The sequence below is a fragment of the Salmo trutta genome, chromosome 35 (genome assembly GCF_901001165.1).
Source record: "Salmo trutta chromosome 35, fSalTru1.1, whole genome shotgun sequence".
NCBI classification, from domain to species: domain Eukaryota; kingdom Metazoa; phylum Chordata; class Actinopteri; order Salmoniformes; family Salmonidae; genus Salmo; species Salmo trutta.
In genome coordinates, this window is record NC_042991.1 from 29,443,948 (window position 1) to 29,471,660 (window position 27,713).

At 41.3% G+C, this 27,713-nt stretch overlaps 1 protein-coding gene across 1 annotated transcript in view; it reads left to right on the forward strand.

Annotated features, from left to right (window-relative positions):
* Window positions 1-666: 666 nt before the first annotated feature.
* lpgat1 (lysophosphatidylglycerol acyltransferase 1) overlaps window positions 667-27,713 on the forward strand; it is a 95,100-nt gene continuing 68,053 nt past the window's right edge. The window contains exons 1-2 of the mRNA XM_029734131.1: window positions 667-1,186; window positions 2,560-2,811. Of these exons, the coding sequence (XP_029589991.1) occupies window positions 2,574-2,811 (238 nt within the window). The 5' untranslated portion in view covers window positions 667-1,186; window positions 2,560-2,573. The remainder of the gene's footprint in view (window positions 1,187-2,559; window positions 2,812-27,713) is intronic.

A 27,713-nucleotide genomic window follows, 5' to 3' on the forward strand; every position in this document is an offset into this window, starting at 1 on the left:
TCGTTTCGGTGGAGAAAGTTGTGGGAGTGCCCATGGGGCTGGAGATCAGAGGTGTCCGGTGAGAGAAAGGCAGGTTGAGGTTGTTGTGTCAGAGTAACAGAAAGTGTTGTATGCTGAAGCAATGAAGAGGGAGGTAGAGGAAGATGGGTGCAGGGTGAGGGATCCTGAGATGATTTCTGTGAGTAGGCAGAGACTAATAGAGAGTGACGGGAAGAATATGTGCTTCAGTAAGGTCGGTTTCTTGGCATTCATAGCTATGGTTGTCAATTGCACGGCAGAAATGGATCGAAAGTCACAGAAAATAGAGGTTATGGTGGCAGCGGCAAATACTTGGGATTGAGAGGTTTTACTGCAGTACAGTTGCAGGGGGTGTTGATTGGTAGTGTTCTGTCCTCCCAGACCTTTGGTCTGGAGAAGTATTCGAGGGGATAAATAGTGTAATGGGGTGTTTCTTTGTTCGTTTTTTTGTTATATAAATATTGTTTAATTTTAAAAGGCTAATAGTTGGCAGTGTAATTTTTCCCTTTCCCAAATTGTATTGTACCTTAACACAAATAAATGTGTATATAGGCCGTTAATGGCCTCACACTCCAGTACAGTAGGTGGCAGGGGGATGCAGTTTAAATTGGATGCAATCCGCCAACAAAATCCCGATGAAGAAGAACGACAGAGATTCTCCTCTGGTGGCCGCTGCAGTGCATAAATAGCTAGATATAATCGAACGGATTTTACAAGCTGGAGGAGCGGAATCTATTCAACATCACCCGATGTACAAACTGAAACGCGGCCGCCTTTGCATTAAAACAATAAAGGCGTGTTATATGGCTCTTTCATCAAGGGATTGTTGCATTTGGATTAAAAGAGACGCAAGGGCTGGAGCTGATGCCTGGCTATCCTGCTTGCTATCTACTAACGTTAGCTAGCTAACTGATGTTGCATCGATGGAATTATTCTAGTGCCATTGATTGAGAACAACCCAGCAACGCTAAAGAAGACGTTACAGTACATGGATAGCGGCGAGCTAACCGTGACCGGAGTCTGAACGGCACATAGACAGGATGATGTATTACTCAACGTTGAATGATCTAACATGTTAACTAAATACATGTGACTTGGTATTCATCCATTTTAAGCCAGCTATCTGGTTTTATCGTCCGGCATTTGGACGGAGTGATAGTAAGATTGGGTGAGTAGGATGATAAGAACATTGATGTTTAGCTGACAAACCTCCGACCGTGATTTGATTTACTAGCTAACGTTAACCGGTAAGACATGATTGGCACGGAATTAAAAACACGGAATTTGTACAAAATGTACTTAAAACCAATTGAAATGGCATAGCATGTTGTGAGTAGCGGCGGCGTTGGTTTATTAGTTAGCTAGCCAGGTAACATTAGCCGTAACGCGGTTATCCATGCAGCGTTGTAAAAACCGTTGTACCTATAACTAGTTAGTTACATAAACTACTGGTCTAACGTTACTAGCTGGCTAACTCGTTTTTGTGGATAGGTTTGCCGCTTGCTTCAGTCAGAGTACCTGGGCTAAAATTAGCTAGCCAACTGGTTGACTTTCTTTCTTGGGTCAAGATTCCAACACAAAGTTAGCTATCGTTAATGTAATTACTAATGGCTTTATTATTATTATGAATGTTATTTATATCTCAATAGCTAACTAACTAGTTATGGGAACCACTGGACGCAGAAAACGGTGTTGTATGTTCATTCATTCAATGCAAAGACCTCCACTTTTGGCTGGTCTCCCAAGAGTTGGACTAGTGATGTGATTTGAACCCGGCGGTATTCGTCCTGAGTCCTGCTCAATGATATTGATATTAACTATGTAACGTAGAATCTTGTGTAGCTATTAAACCGATTGCTGGTACATGGATACAGAAGGTAGTGCGTACGGCCCAGTACATCACTGGGGCCAAGCTTCCTGCCATCCAGGACCTCTATACCAGGCGGTGTCAGAGGAAGGCCCTAAACATTGTCAGTCTCCAGCCACCCTAGTCATAGACTGTTCTCTCTGCTACCACACGGCAAGCGGTACCGGAGCGCCAAGTCTAGGTCCAAGAGGCTTCTGAACAGCTTCTACCCCCAAGCCATAAGACTACTGAACAGCTAATCAAATGGCTACCCGGATTATTTGCATTGACCCACCCTGTATACAGTCTTTTTTCCCCAGTGTATTTTAGTGAATACTTTCTTAGCACTTATTTATTTTTCTTAACTGCATTGTTGTTCCAGGGCTTGTAAGTAATAATTTCACTCTAAGGTCTACACCTGTTTAAAATTTGATAATGAGCCTAGTCTCTAGAAAGACTGCTTCCATTTTCAGGTGTCTAAACGTTACTTTTACCTAGCTTGTAGTGTATACTCTCCAATTTAGAACGACCAAACAATATTTGAAGCCAACTACATGTATTAGCTAGCTTACAGTATGATAGTCTTAGCTAGCCAAGTTTACTTGTCAATGTCAAGTTTTTACACACATCTAGCAATGCACCAGTCTGAAATGTATTTACTAGCTAGCTTACTGGTTTTCTCCCTCTTTCTACAGGACTGTGTATCAGTATGGCACAGCTTCTAGAAGGCGCCCGCAAACTGGGCTGGGTACTCTTGAACGCCTTCCTTCGTTTCATCTTTGTGTTCATCAATAACTGTGTAGCAATCCCTTCGTATTGCCTCTACTGCATTCTTCTTCAACCTCTGAGAATAATGGACAGTCGCTATTTCTGGCTCATTGAAGGAATAATGTTCAAATGGATGTTGGCAATGGTGTCACTGTGGGGCTGGGTTGCAGGCTATACAGGTAAGATGCCACACAACATGCTTTTCCTTGGCTCAGTTGTGGTTGAAACTGAGGATAGCTATGAATGCAAAGGGTATGGTGGACACAAGCACTATTGGTCATTAGCCTACATGGTTCAGACTGGTGTGGTGGGATCATTGTAATCAAGGTATTGAAGACAACAACCTTTTTCAATGATTACCTGATCCCCTTTCAGGATGGTTGTACCTCAAGTGCAAGACCAATAGCTACTGTCTGTAGGAACTAGGAAGTTCATGCTGAACAGGTCATCCCCCTTTATTTGTCATGTACACCTACTTGTAAATGTTAGACCTACAGTGCCTTCAGAAAGTATTCATACCTTTTGACTTATTCCACATTTTGTTAGACTGAAATCAAAATGGATTAAATATTTTTTTTTTATCAGCCATTTACACACACTACCCAATAATGGCAAAGTGAAAACAAGGTTTTTTTTTTTTTTACATTTGTCAATGTACTGTAAATGAAATAGATATCTCATTTAAACTCAGCAAAAAAAGAAAAGTCCTCACTGTCAATTGCTTTTATTTTCAGCAAACTTAACATGTGTAAGTATTTGTATGAACATAAGATTGAACAACTGAGACATAAACTGAACAAGTTCCACAGACCTGTAACTAACAGAAATTGAATAATGTGTCCCTGAACAAAGGGAGGGTCAAAAGTAACAGTCCGTATCTACTGTGGCCACCAGCTGCATTAAATACCGCAGTGCATCTCCTCCTCATAGACTGCACCAGATATGCCAGTTCTTGCTGTGAGATGTTACCCCACTTTTCCACCAAGGCCCCTGCAACTTCCCGGACATTTCTGGGGGGAATGTCCCTAGCCCTCATCCTCCGATCCAACAGATCCCAGACGTGCTCAATGGAATTGAGATCCGGGCTCTTTGCTGGCCATGGCAGAACACTGACGTTCCTGTCTTGCAGGAAATCACGAACAGAACGAGCAGTATGGCTGGTGGCGTTGTCATGCTGGAGGGTCATGTCAGGATGAGCCTGCAGGAAGGGTACCACATGAGGGAGGAGGATGTCTTCCCTGTAACGCACAGCATTGAGATTTCCTGCAATGACAACAAGCTCAGTCCGATGAGGCTGTGACACACCTTCCCAGACCATGACGGACCCTCCACCTCCAAATCGATCCTGCTCCAGAGTACAGGCCTCGGTGTAACGCTCATTCCTTCGATAATAAACGTGAATCAGACCATCACCCCTGGTGAGACAAAATCGCGACCTGTCAGTGAAGAGCACTTTTTGCCAGTCCTGTCTGGTCCAGCGACGGTGGGTTTGTGCCCATATGTGATGTTGCGGGTGATGTCTGGTGAGGACCTGCCTTACAACAGGCCTACAAGCCCTCAGTCCAGCCTCTCTCAGCCTATTACAGACAGTCTGAGCACTGATAAAGGGATTGTGCCTTCCTGGTGTAACTCGGGCAGTTGTTGTTGCCATCCTGTCCCGCAGGCAGGTGTAATGTTCAGATGTACCGATCCTGTGCAGGTGTTACACGTGGTCTGCCACTGCAAGGACGATCAGCTGCCAGTCCTGTCTCCCTGTAGCACTGTCTTTGGCGTCTCACAGTACGGACACTGCAATTTATTGCCTTGGCCACATCTGCAGGCCTCATGCCTCCTTGCAGCATACCATACCATACAAGCATACCATACGATTATCCGAGGGCAGCGCTCAGCACACCAAACATTAAACAGTAACCAGCCAAGTAGAGGAGTAACAAAAGTCAGAAATAGCGATGGAATTAATCACTTACCTTTGATCTTCATATGATTGCACACACGACTCCCAGTTAGCCAATAAATGTTCGTTTTTTTCGATAAAGTCCCTCTTTATATCCAAAAACCTCAATTTTGTTGGTGTGTTTTGTTCAGTAATCCGTTGTCTCAAACAACATCTGGTGAAATTGCAGAGCGTGAAACTCAACAAAACAGATTCTCATAAACCTACATTAAAGATACAAGTGTTATACATCAGCTTAAAGAAACTTCTTGTTAATCCAACCGCTGTGTCAGATTTCAAAAAGGCTTTACGGGGAAAGCAAACCATGCGATTATCTGAGAACTGCGCCCAACAGACAAATCATTACAAACAGTAACCAGCCAAGTAGAGGAGTAACAAAAGTCAGAAATAGCGATAGAATTAATCACTTACCTTTGATCTTCATATGGTTGCACTCCCAAGACTCCATGTTACACAATACATGTTCGTTTTGTTCGATAATGACCCTCTTTATGTCCAAAAACCTCCATTTTGTTGGTGTGTTTTGTTCAGTGATCCATTGGAACAAAGCGCGGTCACAGCAGGCAGACACACAATCTGAAAAGTACCATAGAAGTTCGTAGAAACATGTCAAACGATGTTTATAATCAATCCTAAGGTTGTTTTTGTCATAAATAATCGATCATATTTCAACCGGACAATAGCTTCGTCAATAGAAAAGGAAAAACAAGAAAGGTGCGCTCCTGGTCACACGCAGGACTCATGTCTGGAAATTTCCACTGTCCTCGCATTGAAAGTGGTGTTTCTCCCTCATTTTTCAGAGTAAAAGCCTGAAACAATGCCTAAAGACTGGCCACATGTAGTGGAAGCCATAGGGATCGTGAACTGGGTCATAAGTCATAAGGGTCATCGATAAGAAACAATACTGTGCTGCGGTATTCATTGACCTGGCCAAGGCTTTCGACTCTGTCAATCACCACATCCTCATCGGCAGACTCAATAGCCTTGGTTTCTTAAATGATTGCCTCGCCTGGTTCACCAACTACTTCTCTGATAGAGTTCAATGTGTCAAATCGGATGGCCTGTTGTCCGGGCCTCTGGCAGTCTCTATGGGGGTGCCACAGGGTTTAATTCTTGGGCCAACTCTTTTCTCTGTATACATCAATGATGTCGCTCTTGCTGCTGGTGAGTCTCTGATCCACCTCTACGCAGACGACACCATTCTGTATACTTCTGGCCCTTCTTTGGACACTGTGTTAACCTCTCTAGGACCGGCGGGACGAATTCGTCCCACCTACGTAACAGCCAGTTGAATCCTGTGGCGCGATTTTCAAAACCTTTGAAATGCTATTACTTCAATTTCTCAAACATATGACTATTTTACAGCTATTTAAAGACAAGACTCTCGTTAATCTAACCACACTGTCCGATTTCAAAAAGGCTTTACAACGAAAGCAAAACATTAGATTATGTCAGCAGAGTACCCAGCCAGAAATAATCAGACACCCATTTTTCAAGCTAGCATATGTCACAAAAACCCAGAAGACAGCTAAATGCAGCACTAACCTTTTGATGATCTTCATCAGATGACACACCTAGGACATTATGTTATACAATGCATGCATGTTTTGTTCAAGTTCATATTTATATCAAAAACCAGCTTTTTACATTAGCATGTGACGTTCAGAACTAGCATACCCCCCGCAAACTTCCGGGGAATTTACTAACAATTTACTAAATTACTCACGATAAACGTTCACAAAAAGCATAACAATAATTTAAAGAATTTATAGATACATTACTCTATGCACTCGATATGTCCGATTTTAAAATAGCTTTTCGGATGAAGCACATTTTGCAATATTCTGAGTAGATACCCCGGCATCACAGGGCTAGCTATTTAGACACCCGGCAAGTTTAGCCTTCACCAAAATCACATTTACTATAAGAAAAATGGTCTTACCTTTCCTGTTCTTCGTCAGAATGCACTCCCAGGACTTCTACTTCAATAACAAATGTAGGTTTGGTCCAAAATAATCCATAGTTATGTTCCAACAGCGACGTTTTGTTCGTGCGTTCTAGACACTATCCCAATGGTAAATAACGGTCACGCGCACGGCGCATTTCGTGACAAAAGATTTCTAAATATTTCATTACCGTACTTCGAAGCATGTCAACCGCTGTTTAAAATCAATTTTTATGCCATTATTCTTGTAAAAAAGCGATAATATTCCGACCGGGAATCTGCAATTAGCTAAACAGCCGAAGGAAAATACTGCACGGGGTCGAATCCTCTGATGTCCTCTGATGGGCCACTTGGAAAAGGCGATAATGTGTTTCAGCCTGAGGCTGCCTCGTCATCGTTCAGGTTTTTCCCGGGCTCTGAGAGCCTATTGGAGCCGTAGGAAGTGTCACGTTACAGCTAAGATCCTGACTCTTCAATAAACAGAAGCTAGAACAACAACACCTTGTCAGACAGGCCACTTCCTGCATGAAATCTTCTCAGGTTTTTGCCTGCCATAGGAGTTCTGTTATACTCACAGACACCATTCAAACAGTTTTAGAAACTTTAGGGTGTTTTCTATCCAAAGCCAAATTATATGCATATTCTAGTTACTGGGCAAGAGTCGTAACCAGATTAAATCGGGTACGTTTTTTATCCGGATGTGAAAATACTGCCCCCTAGCCCAAAGAAGTTAACTACCCTCCAGACGAGCTTCAATGCCATACAACTCTCCTTCCATGGCCTCCAACTGCCCTTAAATACAAGTAAAACTAAATGCATGCTCTTCAACCGATCGCTGCCCGCACCTGCCCGCCCGTCCAGCATCACTACTCTGGACAGTTCTGACTTAGGTATTTGTAGTTGTCCACATATTCTAGGTGTCTGGTTAGACTGTAAACTCTCCTTCCAGACTCACATCAAACATCTCCAATCAAAATTAAATCTAGAATCCGCTTCCTTTTTCGCAACAAAGCAGCCTTCATTCATGCTGCCAAACATACCCTCGTAAAACTGACCATCCTACCGATCCTCGACTTCGGCGATGTAATTTACAAAATAGCCTCCAATACCCTACTCAATGAACTGGATGCAGTCTATCACAGTGCCATCTGTTTTGTCACCAAAGCCCCATATACTACCCACCACTGCGACCTGTATGCTCTCGTTGGCTGGCCCTCGCTTCATACTCGTCGCCAAACCCACTGGCTCCAGGTCATCTACAAGACCCTGCTAGGTAAAGTCCCCCCTTATCTCAGCTCGCTGGTAATCATAGCAGCACCCACCTGTAGCACGCGCTCCAGCAGGTATATCTCTCTGATCACCCCCAGAGCCAATTCCTCCTTTGGCCGTCTCTCCTTCCAGTTCTCTGCTGTCAATGACTGGAACGAACTACACAAATCTCTGAAACTGGAAACACTTATCTACCTCACTAGCTTTAAGCACCAGCTGTCAGAGCAGCTCACAGATCACTGCACCTGTACATAGCCCATCTATAATTTAGCCTAAACAACTACCTCTTCCCCTACTGTATTTATTTATTTATTTATTTATTTATTTTGCTCCTTTGCACCCCATTCCAGTGTTTTACTTGCTATATTGTATTTACTTTGCCACCATGGCCTTTTTTGCCTTTACCTCCCTTATCTCATCTCATTTGCTCACATTGTATATAGACTTATTTTTCTACTGTGTTATTGACTGTATGTTTGTTTTACTCCGTGTGTAACTCTGTGTTGTTGTATGTGTCGAACTGCTTTGCTTTATCTTGGCCAGGTCGCAATTGTAAATGAGAACTTGTTCTCAACTTGCCTACCTGGTTAAATAAAGGTGAAATACATTTCAAAAAATAAGTCTTTGTATGGTGGATAGGCTTTCAATGGAATAACAGCCATTTCAAAATAATAGCATTTCCTGGATGGATTTTCCTCAGGTTTTCGCCTACCATATCAGTTCTGTTATACTCACAGACGTTATTTTAACAGTTTTGGAAATGTTTTAGTGTTTTCTATCCAAATCTACCAATTATATGCATATCCTAGTTTCTGGGCCTGAGTAGCAGGCAGTTTACTTTGGGCACGCTTTTCATCCAAAATTCTGAATGCTGCCCCCATCCCAAAAAAGTTAACGACCGTTCCAAAGGTGCATGTTCATTAATTGTTTATGGTTCATTGCGCAAGCTTGGGAAACAGTGTTTAAACCCTTTACAATGAAAATCTGTGAAGTTAATTCGTAAAAATCCAAATATGTTTGAAAGACGGGGTCCTGAAAAAGGGACGTTTATTTTTTTGCTGAGTTTACATAAGTATCCACACCCCTGAGTCAATATTTTGTTGAAGCACTTTTGGCTGCAATGACAGCTTTGAGTCATCTTGGGTGTGTCTGTATCAGCTTTGCACATCTGGATTTTCTCCCATTCCTCCTTGTGGAGATTTTCTCAAGCTCTGTTAAGTTAAAACCTCTCTGGGATCGTTCGGGACGCTAGCGTCCCACCTCGCCAATAGCCAGTGAAATTGCAGGGCGCCAAATTCAAACAGAAATCCCATAATTAAAGTTCCTCAAACATAAAAGTATTATACACCATTTTAAAGTAACTTCTTGTTAATCCAGCCACAGTGTCCGATTTCAAAAAGGCTTTACGGCAAAAGCACACCATGTGATTATGTTAGGTCAGCGCCTAGCCACAGAAAACCATACAGCCATTTTCCAAAGAAGGAGAGGTGTCACAAAAGTCAGAAATAGCATTAAAATTAATCACTAACCTTTGATCTTCACCGGATGGCACTCCCAGGACTCCATGTTAGACAAATGTTTTGTTCGATAAAGGTCATCTTTATGTCCAAAAACCTCATTTGAAATTGGTGCTTTATGTTCAGAAATGCATTGTCAAACAAAACATCTGGTGAAAATGCAGAGAGCCACATCAAATTACAGAAATACTCATAATAAACATTGATGAAAGATACAAGTGTTAAACATACGATTAAAGATACACTTCTTGTTAACCTCTCTGGGCTAGGTGGGACGTTAGCTTCCCACTCTATTCAACAGCCAGTGGAATCGGCGCGAAATACAAATACCTCAAATGCTATAACTTCAATTTCTCAAACATATGACTATTTTACACCATTTGAAAGATAAGACTCTCGTTAATCCAACCACATTGTCCGTTTTCAAAAAGGCTTTACAGCGAAAGCAAAACATTAGATTATGTCAGGAGAGTACATAGCCAAAAATAATCACACAGCCATTTTCAAAGCAAGCATATATGTCACAAAAACCCAAACCACAGCTAAATGCAGCACTAACCTTTTGATCTTCATCAGATGACATTCCTAGGACATTATGTTATACAATACATGCATGTTTTGTTCAATCAAGTTCATATTTATATCAAAAAACAGCTTTTTACATTAGCATGTGATGTTCAGAACTAGCATACCCACCGAAAACTTCCGGTGAATTTACTAAATTACTCATTATAAACATTGACAAAATACATAACAATTATTTTAAGAATTATAGATACAGAACTCCTTTATGCAAACGCTATGTCAGATTTTAAAATAGCTTTTCGGCGAAAGCACATTTTGCAATATTCTGAGTACATAGCTCAGCCATCACAGGCTAGCTATTCAGACACCCGCCAACGTCGGGGCAACCTGAACTCAGAATTACTATTAGAAAAATTGGATTACCTTTGCTGTTCTTCGTCAGAATGCACTCCCAGGACTTCTACTTCAACAACAAATGTTGTTTTGGTTCCAAATAATCCATAGTTCTATTCAAATAGCTCCATTTTGTTCGTGCGTTCAGGTCACTAGCCGAAGGGTAACGCGCGAGCGCATTTCGTGACAAAAAAAAGCAAAATATTCCATTACCGTACATAGAAGCAAGTCAAACGTTGTTTAAAATCAATTTTTATGCTATTTTTCTCGTAAAATAGCAATAATATTCCAACCGGACAACGTTGTATTCATTCAAAGAGTGAAAGAAAAGAATGGCGAGGTCTCGTGAACGCGCATCTCCAGTCTCACTGTCCCCAGGCAGACCACTTACAAACTCTGCTGCTGTACTTTGCCCAGAGACAGGAGACGCGTCATTCCGCTTTCTGAAGGCTTTAGAGAGCCAATGGAAGCCTTAGAAAGTGTCACGTAACAGCACAGATGCTGTAATTGCGATAGAGATGCAACAGAAGGACTACAAATTGTCAGACAGGCCACTTCCTGCATGGAATCTTCTCAGGTTTTTGCCTGCCATATGAGTTCTGTTATACTCACAGACACCATTCAAACAGTTTTAGAAACTTTAGAGTGTTTTCTATCCAAATCTACTAATTATATGCATATTCTCGTTTCTGGGCAAGATTTGTAACCAGTTTAAATCGGGTACGTTTTTTTTATCCGGCCGTGAAAATACTGCCCCCTAGCCCAGACAGGTTAATCCAGCCGCTGTGTCCGATTTCAAAAAGGCTTTACGGCGAAAGCACACCATGCGATTATGTTAGGTCAGCGCCTAGCCCCAGAAAACCATACACTATTTCCCAAAGAAGGAGAGGTGCCACAAAATCAGAAATAGCTTTAAAATTAATCACTTACCTTTGTTCTTCATCTGATGGCACTCCCAGGTCTCCATGTTAGACAAATGTTCGTTTTGTTTGATAAAGTTCATCTTTATGTCCAAATACCTCTTTTTGTTCGAGTTTAGTCCAGTAATCCAAATGCACAAAGCGCGAGCACAAAGTCCAGATGAAAAGTCTAAAAAGTTCCATTACAGTTCGTAGAAACATGTCAAACGATGTGTATATAATCAATCTTTAGAATGTTTTTATCATAAATCTTCATTAATATTCCAACCGGACAATTCCGTTGTTATTAGAAAGGAAAGGGAACGGAGCTCACGGCCGTGCGCATTAAACAACTAAAGGCTTTCAGCTGAGCCACCTGCTTTGAGTGGTCTTATTCTCTCCCCTTTCACAATAGAAGCCTGAAACAACTTTCTAAAGACTGTTGACATCTAGTGGATGTCTTAGGAAGTGCAATCTGACCTCATTGACACAAGATATTGGATAGGCAATCACTTTAAAAAACTACAAACCTCTGATTTCCCACTTCCTGGTTGGATTTTTCTCAGGTTTTTGCCTGCCATATGAGTTCTGTTATACTCAGACATTATTTTAACAGTTTTGGAAACTTTTTAGAGTTTTCTATCCAAATCTACAAATTATATGCATATTCTAGCTTCTGGGCCTGAGAAACAGGCAGTTTAGTCTGGGCATGCTTTTCATCCAAACTTCCCAATGCTGCCCCCTATCCCAATGAAGTTAAAAGGGGAGTGGCAGTGAACAGCAGTCTTCAAATCTTTCTCCTGATTTTCAATGGGATTCAAGTCTGGGCTTTGGCTGGGCCACTCAAGGACTTTAACGTTCTTGTTTTAAACCCATATCAGTGTTGCTTAGGCTATATGCTTGTGGTCGTTGTCCTGTTGGAACGTAAATCTTCGTTCCAGTCTGAGGTTGTTTGCACTCTGAATCAGGTTCTCATTAAGGATTTGCCCTTATTTGGCTCCATTAATTGTTCTCTCTATCATTAGCTGTCTTCCAGTCCTTACATCTGAAAAGCATCCCTATAGCATGATGCTGCCACCATGCTGAGCTGTGCCTGTGTTTCTCCATACATAATGCTTTTGCATTCAGGCAAAAATAGTAATTTCTCATACCACATAATCATTTCCCTTATGCTCTGTCTTTCACGTGCCTTTTTGTAAACTCCAAGTGTGCTGTTATGTTCCTTTATCTCAGGAGGGGCTTCCATCTGGCCACTCTCCCATGAAGCCCAAATTGGTGAAGTTCTGTGGAGACCTTTCTCCCATCTCAGCCAAGGAACTCTGTAGTTCTGTCAGTGGTCATTGGGTTCTTGGTCACTTCCCTGACCAAGTTCCTTCTTGACAGGTTGCTCAGTTTGTTCCATATTTTTTTCAATTTCCCAGTGATGGAGACCACTGTGCTCTTAAACTTTCAACACTTTAGAAATTGTTTTATGTCCTTCCCCCAGCTATATGCCTCTTCACAATTCTATCTATCATTTTAAGGATCATCAAAGGAAATTGGATGCCTCTGCGCTCAAGTTGGAGTGTCATAGCAAAGGGGTGTGAATACTTATGTAGTAGAGATTTCTATATTTCGTTTTCAATAAAATTGCAAACATTTCTAAACATGTTTTCACTTTGTCATTATGGGGTAGTGTGTATGTGTGTGGAAAAAGGCAATTTAATCCTTTGAGTTTGGGCTGTAATGCAACAAAATGTGGAATAAGTCAAGGGGTATGCATAGTTTTATGAAGGCAATGATAATACGCACAATTTTTGTTGCAGACCGTACACTGCTGCTTCCTGTCTTGCTCATGCTCAAATAGTATGGAAGTCTGTATAGTACAGCGTGTGTAATAACTTTGATATACAGTGCTTTCGGAAAGTATTCAGACTACTTTTTCCAGTACTTTTCTTTTTTACATTACAGCCTTATAATATATATATATATATATTTGTTAAATGGATTACATTTTTGTTTTCCTCATCAATCTACACACAAAACCCCATAATAACAATGGTCACTCTGACAGAGCTCCAGAGTTCCTCTGTGGAGATGGGAGAACCTTCCAGAAGGACAACCATCTCTGGAGCACTCCACCAATCAGGCCTTTGTGGTAGAGTGGCCAGACGGAAGCCACTCCTCTGTAAAATGCACATGACAGCCTGCTTGGAGTTTGCCAAAAGGCACCTAAAGGACTCTGACCATGAGAATCAAGATTCTCTTGTCTGATGAAACCAAGACTGAACTCTTTGGCATGAATGCCAAGCATCTCGTCTGGCAGAAACCTGGCACCATCCCTACGGTCAAGAGTGGTGGCAGCATCATGCTGTGGGGATGTTTTTGAGTCAGGATTGAGGGAAAGATGAACGGAGAAAAGTAGAGATCCTTGACAAAAATCTGCTCAGGACCTCAGACTGGGGCCAAGATTCACCTTCCAACAGGACAACAACCCTCAGCACGCAGCCAAGCCAACGCAGGGTTGGCTTCGGGACATGTCTCAATGTCCTTGAGTGGCCCAACCAGAGCCCGAACTTGAACCCGATCAAAGATCTCTGGAGAGACCTCAAAATAGCTGTGCAGCGCTCTCTCCGTCCAACCTGACGGAGTTTGAGAGGATCTGCGGATAAGAATGGGAGAAACTCCCCAAATACAGGTGTGCCATGCTTGTCGTGTCATACCCAAGAAGACTCGAGGCTGTAATCACTGCCAATGGTGCTTCAGCAAAGTACTGAGTAAAGGGTCTGAATACTTATGTGATGTTTCAGTTTTTTTTTATTATGTGCAAACATTTCCAAACCTGTTTTTGCTTTGTCATTATTTTGTGTGTAGATTGAACAAAACAGTTGAATCAATTTTAGAATAAGGCTGTAACGTAACAATGTGGAGAAAAATCAAAGGGGCTGAATACTTTCTGATGGCACTAGGTGTGTTTTTCCCCTTGGCACTCTTTACATGTTCGTTCCCTCCTTTCAATTGTGTGTCTGGGAGCCACGTTGCTCTCAGAGCAAAATCCTTACAAAGTAATGAACAAGGCCTGCTGATAAATAATACACAGGCGTCTGCTTATAGAACACCTGGGCTTGTTTTTGCAACTTATGTGTAATGGGACCCTGATGAGCGTATTGCAGATGAGGTTACCCCTGTACCAAGGCAGGTAAGCTAAGAGCTTGATGAGTGTATTGCAGATGAGGTTACCCCTGTACCAAGGCAGGTAAGCTAAGAGCTTGCTGAGCATATTGCAGATGAGGTTACCCCTGTACCAAGGCAGGTAAGCTAAGAGCTTGCTGAGCATATTGCAGATGAGGTTACCCCTGTACCAAGGCAGGTAAGCTAAGAGCTTGATGAGCATATTGCAGATGAGGTTACCCCTGTACCAAGGCAGGTAAGCTAAGAGCTTGATGAGCATATTGCAGATGAGGTTACCCCTGTACCAAGGCAGGTAAGCTAAGAGCTTGCTGAACTGCTGGGATAGTACCTTGTTGGAGTCTGTGACAGAACTGCCTATGCACAACTGGGGTTTTCCTGTCTTCGTCATGCCCCATCCCCCACACATGTTCATGTTTACACAACGTCAGTATTTACTTACAGGTCTGTTACTTTAAGGAACAGGTAAATGACTGCTAAGCTGCCATGATTCGTTGTATCTTGCGTGACTCATTGCTACAGCCACTCAAGTCCTTGTCAACATAATTACTGTCACTTATCTACACCTGGTTAAAAGAGAATTTCGGGAAAGTAGCGTGTTTGGGAGAAAAGTGAGGGCAGTCGCAATTTGACATATAATTTTGAAATGATACGTTGTGGTGCAGTGTGTCTAAGATCTGGACCTGTGTATTTTTACCACTCTCCCAACCACAAGATAATTTCAACAGCCTACAGTGCCTTCAAAGTATTCACACCCCTTAACTTTAAAAAAAAATGTTTTACAGGCTGAAGTTTAGAATGGATTGAATTGAGTTTTTGTCACTGGCCTACATACAATACCCTGTAATGTCAGTGGAATTTATTTGACTAATTAAAAATAACCACTGAAATGTCTTGAGTTAATAAGTACTCAACCCCTTTTGTTATGGCTAGCCTAAAGAGGAGTAAAATGGGTCTAATTTGCATAGACTCTCTGTGCAATAATGGTGTTTATCATGGTTGTTGAATGACTACCTCATCGCTGTACCCCACACAACTTTATCTGTAAGGTCCCTCATTCGAGCAGTGAATTTCAAACACAGGTTCAACCACAAAGACCAGGGAGGTCTTCCAATGCCTTGCAAAGAAGGGCGCACCTAGGGGTAAAAATAATACAATAAAAAGCAGACATTGAATATCCCTTTGAGCATGGTGAAGTTATTAATTATACTTTGGATGGCGTCTCAATACACCCAGTCACTACAAAGATACAGGCGTCTTTCCTAACTCCGTTACCGGAGTGGAAGGAAACCGCTCAGGGATTTCACCGTGAGGCCAATGGTGACTTTAAAACTTTAAAAGTTTGGCTGTGATAGGAGAAAACTGAGGATGGATAAACATTGTAGTTACTCCACCGTACTAACCTAATTGAGTGAAAAGGAGGCCTGTACAGAATAGAAATATTCCAAAACATGCATTCTGTTTGCAACAAGGCACTAAAGTAATACTGCAAACAACATGGTAAGTAATTTAACTTTTTGTCCTGAATATAAAGTCTTATGTTTGTGGCAAATCAATACAAGTCATTACTGAGTACCACTCTCCATATTTTCAAGTATAGTGGTGGCTGCATCATGTTATGGGTGTGCTTGTAATCGTTAAGGACCGGGGAGTTTTTCAGGATAAAAATTAAACCGAATTGAGCTAAGCACAGGCAAAATCCCAGACACTGGGAGATGAATTCACCTTAAAGCGGGACTTTAACTTAAAACAAAATGCCAAACCTACACAGGAGTTGCTTACCAAGAAGACGGGGAGTGTTTCTGAGTGGCCGAGCTACAGTTTTGACTTAAATTTACTTGAAAATCTATGGCAAGACCTGAAAATGGTTGTCTACCAATGATCAACAACCAATTTGACAGAGCTCGAAGAATTTAAAAAATAATAATAGGCAAATGTTCCACAATAACGTTGTCATTATGGGGTATTGTGTAGAGGTCGACCGATTTAATCGGAATGGCCGATTTAATTAGGGTCGATTTCAAGTTTTTTTTGGCCGCCGATTTGGCCTATTTTTATAATTTTTTTAACACTTATTTAACTAGGCAAGTCAGTTAAGAACACATTCTTATTTTCAATGACGGCCTAGGAACGGTGGGTTAACTGCCTTGTTCAGGGGCAGAATGACAGATTTTTACCTTGTCATCTCAGGGATTCAATCTGCAACCTTACGGTTAACTAGTCCAACGCTCTAACCACCTGCTTTACATTGCACTCCACGAGGTTAAACGAATGCATAAGAAGCCAAGGTAAGTTGCTAGCTAGCATTAAACTTATCTTATAAAAATCAATCAATCATAATCACTTGTTAACTACAGATGGTTGATATTACTAGTTTATCTAGCCTGTCCTGCGTTGCATATAATAGCTTAGGTACACGTTGCTCCAACAATAAACATCAATGCCTTTCTTAATCAATACACAAGTGTATATTTTTAAACCTGCATATTTAGTTAATATTGCCTGCTAACATGAATTTCTTTTAACTAGGGAAAATGTGTCACTTCTCTTGCAAACAGAGTCAGGGTATATGCAGCAGTTTGGGCCGCCTGGCTCGTTGCCAACTAATTTGGCAGAATTTTACGTAATTATGACTTAACATTGAGGGTTGTGCAATGTAACAGGAATAAAGTTTTGTTTTCGAGATTATATTTTCCGGATTCGACCATATTAATGACCTAAGGCTCGTGTTTCTGTGTGTTATAATTAAGTCTATGATTTGAGTTTCGTGCGTTTTGCCAGCAGCCCTTCGCAATGCATTGCGCTGTTTATGACTTCAAGCCTGTCAACTCCCAAGACGAGGCTTGTGTAACCCATGTGAAATTGCTAGCTAGTTGGCCGGGTGCGCGCTAATAGCTTCAAACGTCACTCGCTCTGAGACTTGGAGTAGTTTTTCCCCCTTCCTCTATGTGGGTAACGCTGCTTCGAGGGTGGCTGTTGTCGATGTGTTCCTGGTTCGAGCCCAGATAGGAGCGAGGAGAGGGACGGAAGCTATATTGCTACACTGGCAATACTAAAGTGCCTATAAGAACATCCAATAGTCAAAGGTATATGAAATGCAAATCGTATAGAGAGAAATAGTCCTTTAATACCTAAAACATCTTACCTGGGAATATTGAAGATATTGAAGATTACTCATGTTAAAAGGAACCACCAGCTTTCATATGTTCTCATGTTCTGAGCAAGGAACTTAAACGTTAGCTTTTTTACATGGCACATATTGCACTTTTACTTTCTTCTCCAACACTTTGTTTTTGCATTATTTAAACCAAATAGAACATGTTTCATTATTTATTTGAGGCTAAATTGATTTTATTGATGTATTATATTAAGTTAAAATAAGTGTTCATTCAGTATTGTTGGAATTGTCATTATTACAAATAAAAAAAATAAAAAATCGGCCGATTTAATCGGTATCGGGGTTTTTGGGCCCCAAATAATCGGAATCGGCGTTGAAAAATCATAATCGGTCGACCTCTGGTATTGTGTGTAGCTGGGTGGGGGGGGGAGAAAACAATTGAATCCATTTTAAATTCTGGTTGTAACACAACGAAATAACTCAAGGGGTATTAATACTTCCTGACAGCACTGTATATATCACACGGGTAGTATTCCCATCAGCCGTCCAACTTGTCGTCCTCCGCCCTCTTCTCTCCATTATGGTCGGCATTCTTAGGCTGAGAAAGCTTCAATGCTGACACTGAAAACCACAATACTGAGTTTGTATTTCAGCCCAACAGCAGCACTGCCACTGTTAGGTATAGGCCTAATGCTGAGGGCTGCGGAAATGTGGCAGGTTGCCTAGCAGTTAACGCGTTGGGCCAGTAACCAAAATGTCGATTTGTTAGAATATCCAAGCCGACAATGTAAAAAAATAAATAATAATAATCTGTGTCCTTGAGCAAGTCATTTAACCCTAATTGCTCCAGGGTAGCCACTGATCATGGCTGACCCTGGTCATGATCCGACCGTCCAAGGGTGTTTCGGTGGGGGAGTTGGGATATGCAAAATAAAAAAAATATCTATTTCACATGCGTATAATACACACTTGTACTTGTGAAACAGGATAAATATAAGCACCCACCAAATTGTTACGTTACACCCTTATTCTAAAATTGAATACATTTAGTTTTCCTCATCAATCTTCACACAATACCCCATAATGACAAAGCAAAAACTGTTTAATTTTTTTTTTATTTTGCTAATTTATAAAAAAATATCACATTTACACAAGTATTCAGACCCTTTACTCAGTACTTTGTTGAAGCACCTTTGGCTGTGACGATTACAGCTTCGAGTCTTATTGGGTATGGCGCTACAAGCTTGGCACACCTGGTTTTGTTGCGTTTCTCCCATTTCTTCTCTGCAGATCCTCTGAAGCTCTGTCAGGTTGGATGGGGAGCAACCCTGCACAGCTATTTTCAGGTCTCTCCAGAGATGTTTGATCGGGTTCAAGTATGGGCTCTGGCTGGGCCACTCAAGGACATTCAGAGACTTGTTCCGAAGCCACTCTTGCGTTGTCTTGGCTGTGTGCTTCGGGTTGTTGTCCTGTTGGAAAGTGAACCTTTGACCCAGTTTGAGGTCCTGAGTGATCTGGAGCAGGTTTTCATCAAGGATCTCTGTACTTTTCTCCGTTCATCTTTCTCTCGAACCTGACTGGTCTGCCAGTCCCTACCACTGAAGAACATCCCCACAGCATGATGCTGCCACCACCATGCTTCACCGTAGAGATGGTGCCAGGTTTCCTCCAGACGTGACACTTGGCCTTCAGGCCAAAGAGTTCAATCTTGGTTTCATCAGACCAGAGAATCTTGTTTCTCATGGTCGGAGAGTCCTTAAGGTGCCTTTTGGCAAACTCCAAGTGGGCTGTCGTGCCTTTTTTTAATGAGGAGTGGCATCCGTGGCATTTGGCCACTTCCATAAAGGCCTGATTGGTGGAGTGCTGCAGAGATGGTTGTACTTCTGGAAGGTTCATCTCCACAGAGGAACTCTGGCGCTCTGCCAGAGTGACCATTAGGTTCTTGGTCACCTCCCTGACCAAGGTCCTTGTCCTCCAATTGCTCAGTTTGGCTGGGCAGCCAGCTCTAGGAAGAGTCTTGGTGGTTCCAAACTTCTTCCATTTAAGTATGATGGAGGCCACTGTGTTCTCTGGGACTTCAATTCTGCGGAAATGTTTTGGTACCCTTCCCCAGATCTGTGCCTCTACACAATCCTGTCTTGAAGCTCTATGGGACAATTCCTTTGTCCTCATGGCTTGTTTTTTGCTCTGACATGCACTGTCAACTGTGGGAACTTATATAGACGGGTGTCTTTTTCAAATCATGTCTGATCATTTGAATTTACTACACGTGGACTCCAATCAAGTTGTAGGAACATCTCAAGGATGATTGTAGAAACAGGATGCACCTGAGCTCAATTTCGAGTCTCATAGCAAAGGGTCTGAATACTTATGTAAGTTACAGTACCAGTCAGAAGTTTGGACACCTACTCATTCCAGGCTTTTTATTTATTTGCACCATTTTCTACTTTGTAGAATAATAGTGAAGACATCAAAACTATGAAATAACACATATGGAATCATGTAGTAACCAAAAAAGTGTTAAACAAATCAAAATATATTTGAGATTCTTCAAAGTATTAAAAATACATTTGTGGAATGTCTTTCCTTAATGCGTTTTGAGCCAATCAGTTGTTGTAACAAGGTAGGGGTGGTATAGAGAAGAGAGCCCTATTTTGGTAAATAAACCCAAGTCCTTATTATGGCAAGAACGGATCAAATAAGCAAAGAGAAGCGACAGACCATTACTTTGACTGACCTTCATGTCTTAATCTGGAAAATGTCAAGCACTTTGAAAGTGCAGTCGCAAAAACTATCAAGCGCTATGATGACAGGCTCTCATGAGGACTGCCACAGGAAAGGAAGACCCAGAGTTACTGCTGCTGCAGAGGATAAGTTCATTAGAGTTAACTGCACCTCAGATTGCAGCCCAAATAAATGCTTCACAGAGTTCAAGTAACAGACACATCTCAACATCAACTGTTCAGAGGAGACTACGTGAATCAGGCCTTCATGGTCAAATTGCTGCAAAGAAACCACTACTAAACAACACCAATAAAAATAACTGACTTGCTTGGGCCAAGAAACACGAGCAATGGACATTAGACCGGTGGAAATCTGTCCTTTGGTCTGATGAGTCCAAATTGGAGATTTTGGTTCCAACCGCCGTGTCTTTGTGAGACGCAGAGTAGGTGAACAGATGATCTCTGCATGTGTGGTTCCCACCGTGAAGAATGGCGGTGTGATGGTGTGGGCGGTGCTTTGCTGGTGACCCTGTCAGTGATTTATTTAGATTTCAAGGCACACTTAACCAGCATGGCTACCACACTATTCTGCCGGGATACATTTGCACAACAGCATGTGAAATTTATTGTCAATCAGTGTTGCTTCCTAAGTGGACAGTTTGATTTCACAGAAGTGTGATTGTTGTTTAAGTGTTCCCTTTATATTTTTGAGCAGTGTATATTGATTTGTTTAACACTTTCTGTTTACTACATGATTCCAGATGTGTTATTTCATAGTTGTGATGTCTTCACTATTATTCTACAGTGAAAATTTAAAAAATGGTAGTACAATTAAAGAACTACTCTTGAATGAATAGGTGTCAACTTTTGAGTGGTACTTTTACCATTAATTTTCAAAAACCTGTTTTCACTTTCATTATGGGGTATTGTCGTTTTGAGGAAAAACATGTTTTTAATCCATTTTAGAATAAGGCTTTTACTTTTCCCACTTTGTAAAGCGTCTGAATACTTTCCGAAGGCACTGTGTATCCTTTCTTTACTAGACTTGTGTACATTAACAATGGAGTAATACTTTATTTTGGTTTATAATAGGTTAAGACCGTTGTACTAAGCTTGAGGCATTTCTATCATTAATTGAAAACCGACAGAGGAACAAGAGGTGACTATTTCACCTTCTTAAACCACGTTTCCATCCACTGTTTTTCTGCGAATGAGGTTAAACCGTAAATATCTTTAAATTCAAACCATTTTTCGTTCCTCATGGTTGTAGTCTTTTTGTGTCGGTAAGTTGAAGTGGCGGTGAAATCCCTTTTTATGTGCAAATATTGATATAACCATCATATTGAAGTAAACATGGAGTCATGTTATGATATAGTGTGTGTGTGGTCCTCCCACTACGAGTCGGGAAACCATGCAGTTTATTATGCTACAGATTAAGTTATGACGAACCTCAGTGTTGAAAGTGCATGGTCGTCTTTTATGCTCCGTTCCAGTAATTAGTGAAGGTCTTGTTCTGGTGACATGATGATCGATGCTTGACTGCCGTTTTGACAAATAAAAATTCTCTCACTTATCCGTAATCTCGTCATGTAGACTCGCCTACCCGTACTGTATCAGCGAGCATTTGTCTAGAGCGCACATGCCAAGACCAGAGTAGGCACATTTGCTATTTAACGCAACAATTTTGGTTACGATTTTATTTGGTACATGAAATTGCTGGAAACCTAGCTTCAGAAACCATTTGAAAAGCAGGAAATATTTCAGATTGTGATATTTTAAGGCCCAACAGTTAAAGATCAATTATGCCACATTGGTATAAAATTTAAATTATGTTGTACCTAGGTCTTTGCTCAAATGTTGGACTTAATTATGAGCCTAAGTCCATCTGCATTCTCAGTGAAAGCTGATATTCCACTTTCTCCAATAAAAGTCTAAATGGGTTGGTTTCAAGCATTGGAGCAGATTGGGAGTTGCATTTTGGGAGTAAAGACTTCCTGACTTGCTGTGGACGAGGGTGTGTTTTTATCGGCGTTCCTAGGAAACCAAATAAACTCCAAAACCACAGTTTATGCTTCTTCTCCTCCCTCACTCAATCAGCTAACCCTGTTAACAGAAACTCCATTAATGGGAGAGATGAGGCAAGAGGGTTTGGCAGAGTTTATTTGCTCAGCACTGACTGGGCAGAGATCCAGTAGCTATGTATGATAGCTCTAGGGCAGGTTTTCCCTGTCAAAGATGAGATCACTTCTTCCTTTCTGAAAAGAGGTTTCAACTTCCTATTTTCATTTTGAGGTTTGGTCCAACAGAATCGGTCATATGGACTCCGAAACGCATTGAGACATTTATTTGACTGTAATAAGGAAGTTTCCTTTTTTCTTTGCATCTCAACTCCTCAAATTGCGCGCAGAGCAGACTACTAAAATGGGAGTAGAAATTAAGATTGGTTCTGGAAATGTTAATACTCAGGTTGTCTTGCGAAGCAATGAAATCCACGTACGGCGAGCAGCATTTTGAGCAAAGACCATTATACTAGGTGGCTAGTCTGTGTTTTTATAAATGTGCAGTTAGCATAAAACACAATTGAATATAAGTTATTGGCAACTATTTTGCATTCTGGGAAACAAGGTAGGCCACTTGATTTCAACATCTGAACAAAGTGGACAGGCTAGCATGCTGTTCAAACAGTTGAAGATGGACAGAAGGGTGTGTTTATAACAATTCAACTGTTCTACCTTGTTAGCTAGCAAGTACAGTGCAATGAATTTAAATACATTTTCCTCATCAATCTACGCACAGTGCCCCAACATTTTTGCAAATGTATTTAAGATAAACACCTTATTTACATAAGTATTCAGCCCCTAGGCTATTAGACTCGAAATTGAGCTCAGGTGCATCCTGGTTCCATTTATCATCCTTGATGTTTCTACATCTTGATTGGAGTCCACCTGGTTGTAAATTCAATTGATTGGTCATGATTTGGAAAGGCACACACCAGTCTATTAAAAGGTCCCACAGTTGACAGTGCATATCAGCGCAAAAGCCAAGCCATGAAGTCGAAGGAATTGTCCGTATAGCTCAGACAGGGTTGTCGGCACATCTGGGGAAACATACCAAAAATGTATGCAGCAATGAAGATCCCCAAAAACACAGTGGTTTCCATTCTAAAATGGAAGAAATTTGGAACCACCTAGAGCTGGCCAAAATGAGCAATCGGGGGAGAAGGGCCTTGGTCAGGAAGGTGACCAAGAACCTGGTGGTGACTGACAGAGCTGTAGAGTTCCTCTGTAGAGATGGGAGAACCTTCCAGAAGGACCACCATCTCTGCAGCACTCTACCAATCTGGCCTTTATAGTAGTGGCCAGACAGAAGCCACTCGTCAGTAAAAGGCACATGACTGCCCGCTTGGAGTTTGCCAAAAAGCACCATAAAGACTCTGACCATGAGAAACAAGATCCTCTAGTCTGATGTAACCAAGATTGAACTCTTTGGCCTGAATGCCAAGCAGTTGCAGCATCATGCTGTGGGGATGTTTTGCAGGGACTGGGAGACTAGTCAGGATAGAGGGAAAGATGAACAGAGCAAAGTACAGAGATCCTTGATGAAAACCTGCTCCCGAGCGCTCAGGACATTTGACTGCGGCGAAGGTTCACCTTCCAACAGGACAGTGACCCTAAGCACACAACTAAGTCGCTGAATGTCCTTGAGTGGCCCAGCCAGAGGCCGGACTTGAACCTGATCGAACATCTCTGGAGAGACCTGAAAATGGCTGTATATGGGGAGTGTCACTGCAATCTGACCGAGCTTGAGAGGATCTGCAGAGAAGAATGGGATGAACTCCCCAAATACAGGTGTGCCAAGATTGTAGCGTCATACCCAAGAAGACTGCCAAAGATGCTTCAACCAAGTACTGAGTAAAGAGTCTGAATACTTTTGTAAATGTGACATGTACGTTTTTTTTTATAATACATTTGCAATGTATTATGTAGATTTGATGAAGAAAAAACGTTTTAACCCATTTTAGAATAAGGCTGTAACGTAACAATGTGGAAAGAGTCAAGGTGTCGAAATACTTTCTGACAGCACTGTAGATCCAAGTTGGCTAAACTTGAAATGCAGTGCAGTGAAAATATTTGCCCCTCTAATTTTCTCTACTTTTGCATATTTTTGATTCTTAATGTTCAGTTCTTTAACCAAAACCTACTATCAGATCAAGTGCACCTGAGTAAACAAATAAACGATTATACTGAATTAAAATATAAATGCAACAGTTCAAAGATTTTACTGCGTTACAGTTCGTATATGGAAATCAGTCAATGTTAAATATATAAATTAGGCCCTAATCTATGGATTTCCCATGGCTGGCAATACAGACATGCATCTGTTGCTTATCATAGTTAAGGTCGTGGATCAGATAACAAGTCTATCTGTTGTGAACACCATTTCCCTCATGCAACGGAGCGTCATCTCCTTTGCATAGAGTTGATCAGGCTGTTGATTGAGGTCTGTGGAGTGTGTTCCAACTTTTAAATGGCAGTGCGAAGTTGCTGGATATTGGCTGGACCTGGAACATGCTGTTGTGCACTTTGATCCAGAGAATCCCAAACATACTCAATGGATAACATGTCTGAGTATGCAGGCCACTGACGAACAGATTTTTTTCATCTTCCGGAAATTGTTTACAGATCCATGCGACATGGGGCCGTGCATTATGTTGAAACATGAGTTGCTTGTGGCAGATCAATGGCCCTCAGGATCTCGTCACGGTGTCTCTGTGCATTCAAACGGCCATTGATAAAATCAAATTGTGTTCGTTGTCCGTAGCTTATGCCTGCCCATACCATAACCCCACCACTACCATGGGGCACTCTGTTCACAACGTTGACATCAGCAAACCGCTCGACCACACGATGCCATTCCCGTGGTCTGCGGTTGTGAAGCCGGTGGACATACTGCCAAATTCTCTAAAATGACGGAGGCGGCTGATGGTAGAGAAATTAACATTAGATTCTCTGGCAACCGCTCTGGTTGACGTTCCTGCATTTAGCATGCCAATTGCACGCTCCCTCAACTTGAGACATTTGTTGCATGGTGTTGTGACAACTGCACATTTTAGTGGCCTGTTATTGTCCCCAGCACAATGCGCACCTATGTAATGATCATGCTGTTTAATCAGCTTTATATGCCACAGTTGTTAGGTGGATGGATTATCTTGGCGAAGGAGAAATTCTCTATAACAGGGATGTAAACCAGTTTGTGCACAAAATGAGAAATAATATTTTTGTGAGTATGGAACATTTTATGGGATCTTTTATATCAGTTCATGAAACATGGGACCAACACTTTACATGTTGCATTTTATATTTTTAAGTGTACATAATGAAATAAATTAAATAAGTTATGCAACACCCAATGCCCATGTGTGAAAAAGTAATTACCCCCTTACACTAACTGGTTCTGCCACCTTTTAGCTGCAATGACTCCAACCAAATGCCATCCTGTCGTTCTTGATCAGTCACACGTCGCTGTGGAGGAATTTTGTCCCACTCTTCCATGCAGAACTGCATTACCTCGGCGACATTTGTGGGTTTTCAAGCATGAACTGCTCGTTTCAAGTCCTGCCACATCTCAATTGGGATTAGTTCTGGACTTTTGAGTAGGCTGTTCCAAAACTTCAAATTTGTTGCTTTTTAACCATTTTCATGTAGACTTGATTGTGTTTTTGGACCATTGTCTTGCTGCGCTTCAGCTCACGGATGGCCTGACATTCTCCATGTAGAATTCTCTGATACAGAGCAGAACACATGGCTTGTTCTATTAAGGCAAGTCGGTTTTGGTTGAAGATCCGATAACATTCAGTATCAGAAATATGCAAAAATATAGAATCAGAAAGGGGGAAAATACTTTTTCACGGTTCTGTATAAATATTAGCAGGCTACTCAATAGCATGTGGACTTGTTGTGCTTGAGAGTGTGTTTGAGACATGTTCATTTTCTTTAATTCCTGCTTCAAGAAGTTAGTCATTATTAGGGAATGTGCATTATGCATGGTTCTGGTTACATTTGTAACAAAGGGCATTTTCATCGACTTGAAAGACATCAAATTATTAGTGGGTCTTATGGTTGTGGAAGGCTTATGTTAGCCTAGGTATAATGTTACTAATGCAGTACATTTGACCTTTTTAATTGTAAGTTTGACAAAATTGAGATGATTTTTAGGCCATATCACCCAACACAAGATCGAAGATCACACCGGTCACTGGAGGCTGCTAACTGGTCTTCCCTCTGAGTGGAAGGAGTGACCATTCTATGATTCCAGGATGGATGGGAGGGAGGGAGGGAAATTATGGAGCAGATCACTAACAAAGAATACGAAAAGTCATTAAAGCATTTCAAATCTCAACACCTGTCTGCAGTGTTGCCGTTTCACAACTTGGTGACTTGTGCGTAGGATGTAACGTGATCAATGATGTAGCCTATAAGCACATGATCAGCCTTTTCCGGTAGAGAGGATGTACTTCCTCACCCTAATATAAGCCCGTGTGGATGTTCTATTTGTTTTAATATTAAAGGATTATTCTGCCACTTTTCAACCTCATTATATCCAGCACAATACCAGTGTCTACATATGTGAAAATGGTGTGTTTCTATAATCTGTGGTTACATAGATAAGGTCCTAAAAAATGCTTCTTTGAAATCACAGGGTAGGATTTGGTATTTTATTAGGATCTTCCTGGGGTCCACACATGAAACGACACATAATACAGAGCATTAATAGACAACCGCTCAGGGACAGAACTACATCAATTTAAAAAAATTACACGTAGCCTACATATCAATACATACACACTAGAGGTCAGTAATGCAGTAAGAAGCCAAGGTAAGTTGCTAGCTAGCATTAAACTTATCTTATAAAAAAAACAATCAATCAATCATAATCACTAGTTAACTACACATGTTTGATGATATTACTAGTTTATCTAGCCTGTCCTGCGTTGCATATAATCGATGCTGTGCGCATTCGCGAAAAAGGACGGTCGTTGCTCCAACTTGTACCTAACCATAAACATCAATGTCTTTTTCTTAAAATCAATACACAAGTGTATATTTTTAAACCTGAATATTTAGTTAATATTGCCTGCTAACATGAATTTCTTTTAACTAGGGAAAATGTGTCATCTCTGCAACAGAGTCAGGGTATATGCAACAGTTTGGGCCGCCTGGCTCGTTGCGAACTAATTTGACAGAATTTTACGTAATTATGACATAACATTGAAGGTTGTGTAATGTAACAGGAATATTTAGACTTATGGATGCCACCCGTTAGATAAAATACGGAACGGTTCTTTATTTCACTGAAAGAATAAACGTGATAGTTTCCGGATTCGACCATATTAACCCCTCTGGGCCAGTGGGACGCTTGCGTCCCACCTCAACAGCCAGTGTAATCCCGTGGCGCGATATTCAAATACCTTAGAAATGCTATTACTTCAATTTCTCAAACATATGACTATTTTACAAAATTTTAAAGACAAGACTCTCGTTAATCTAACCACACTGTCCGATTTCAAAAA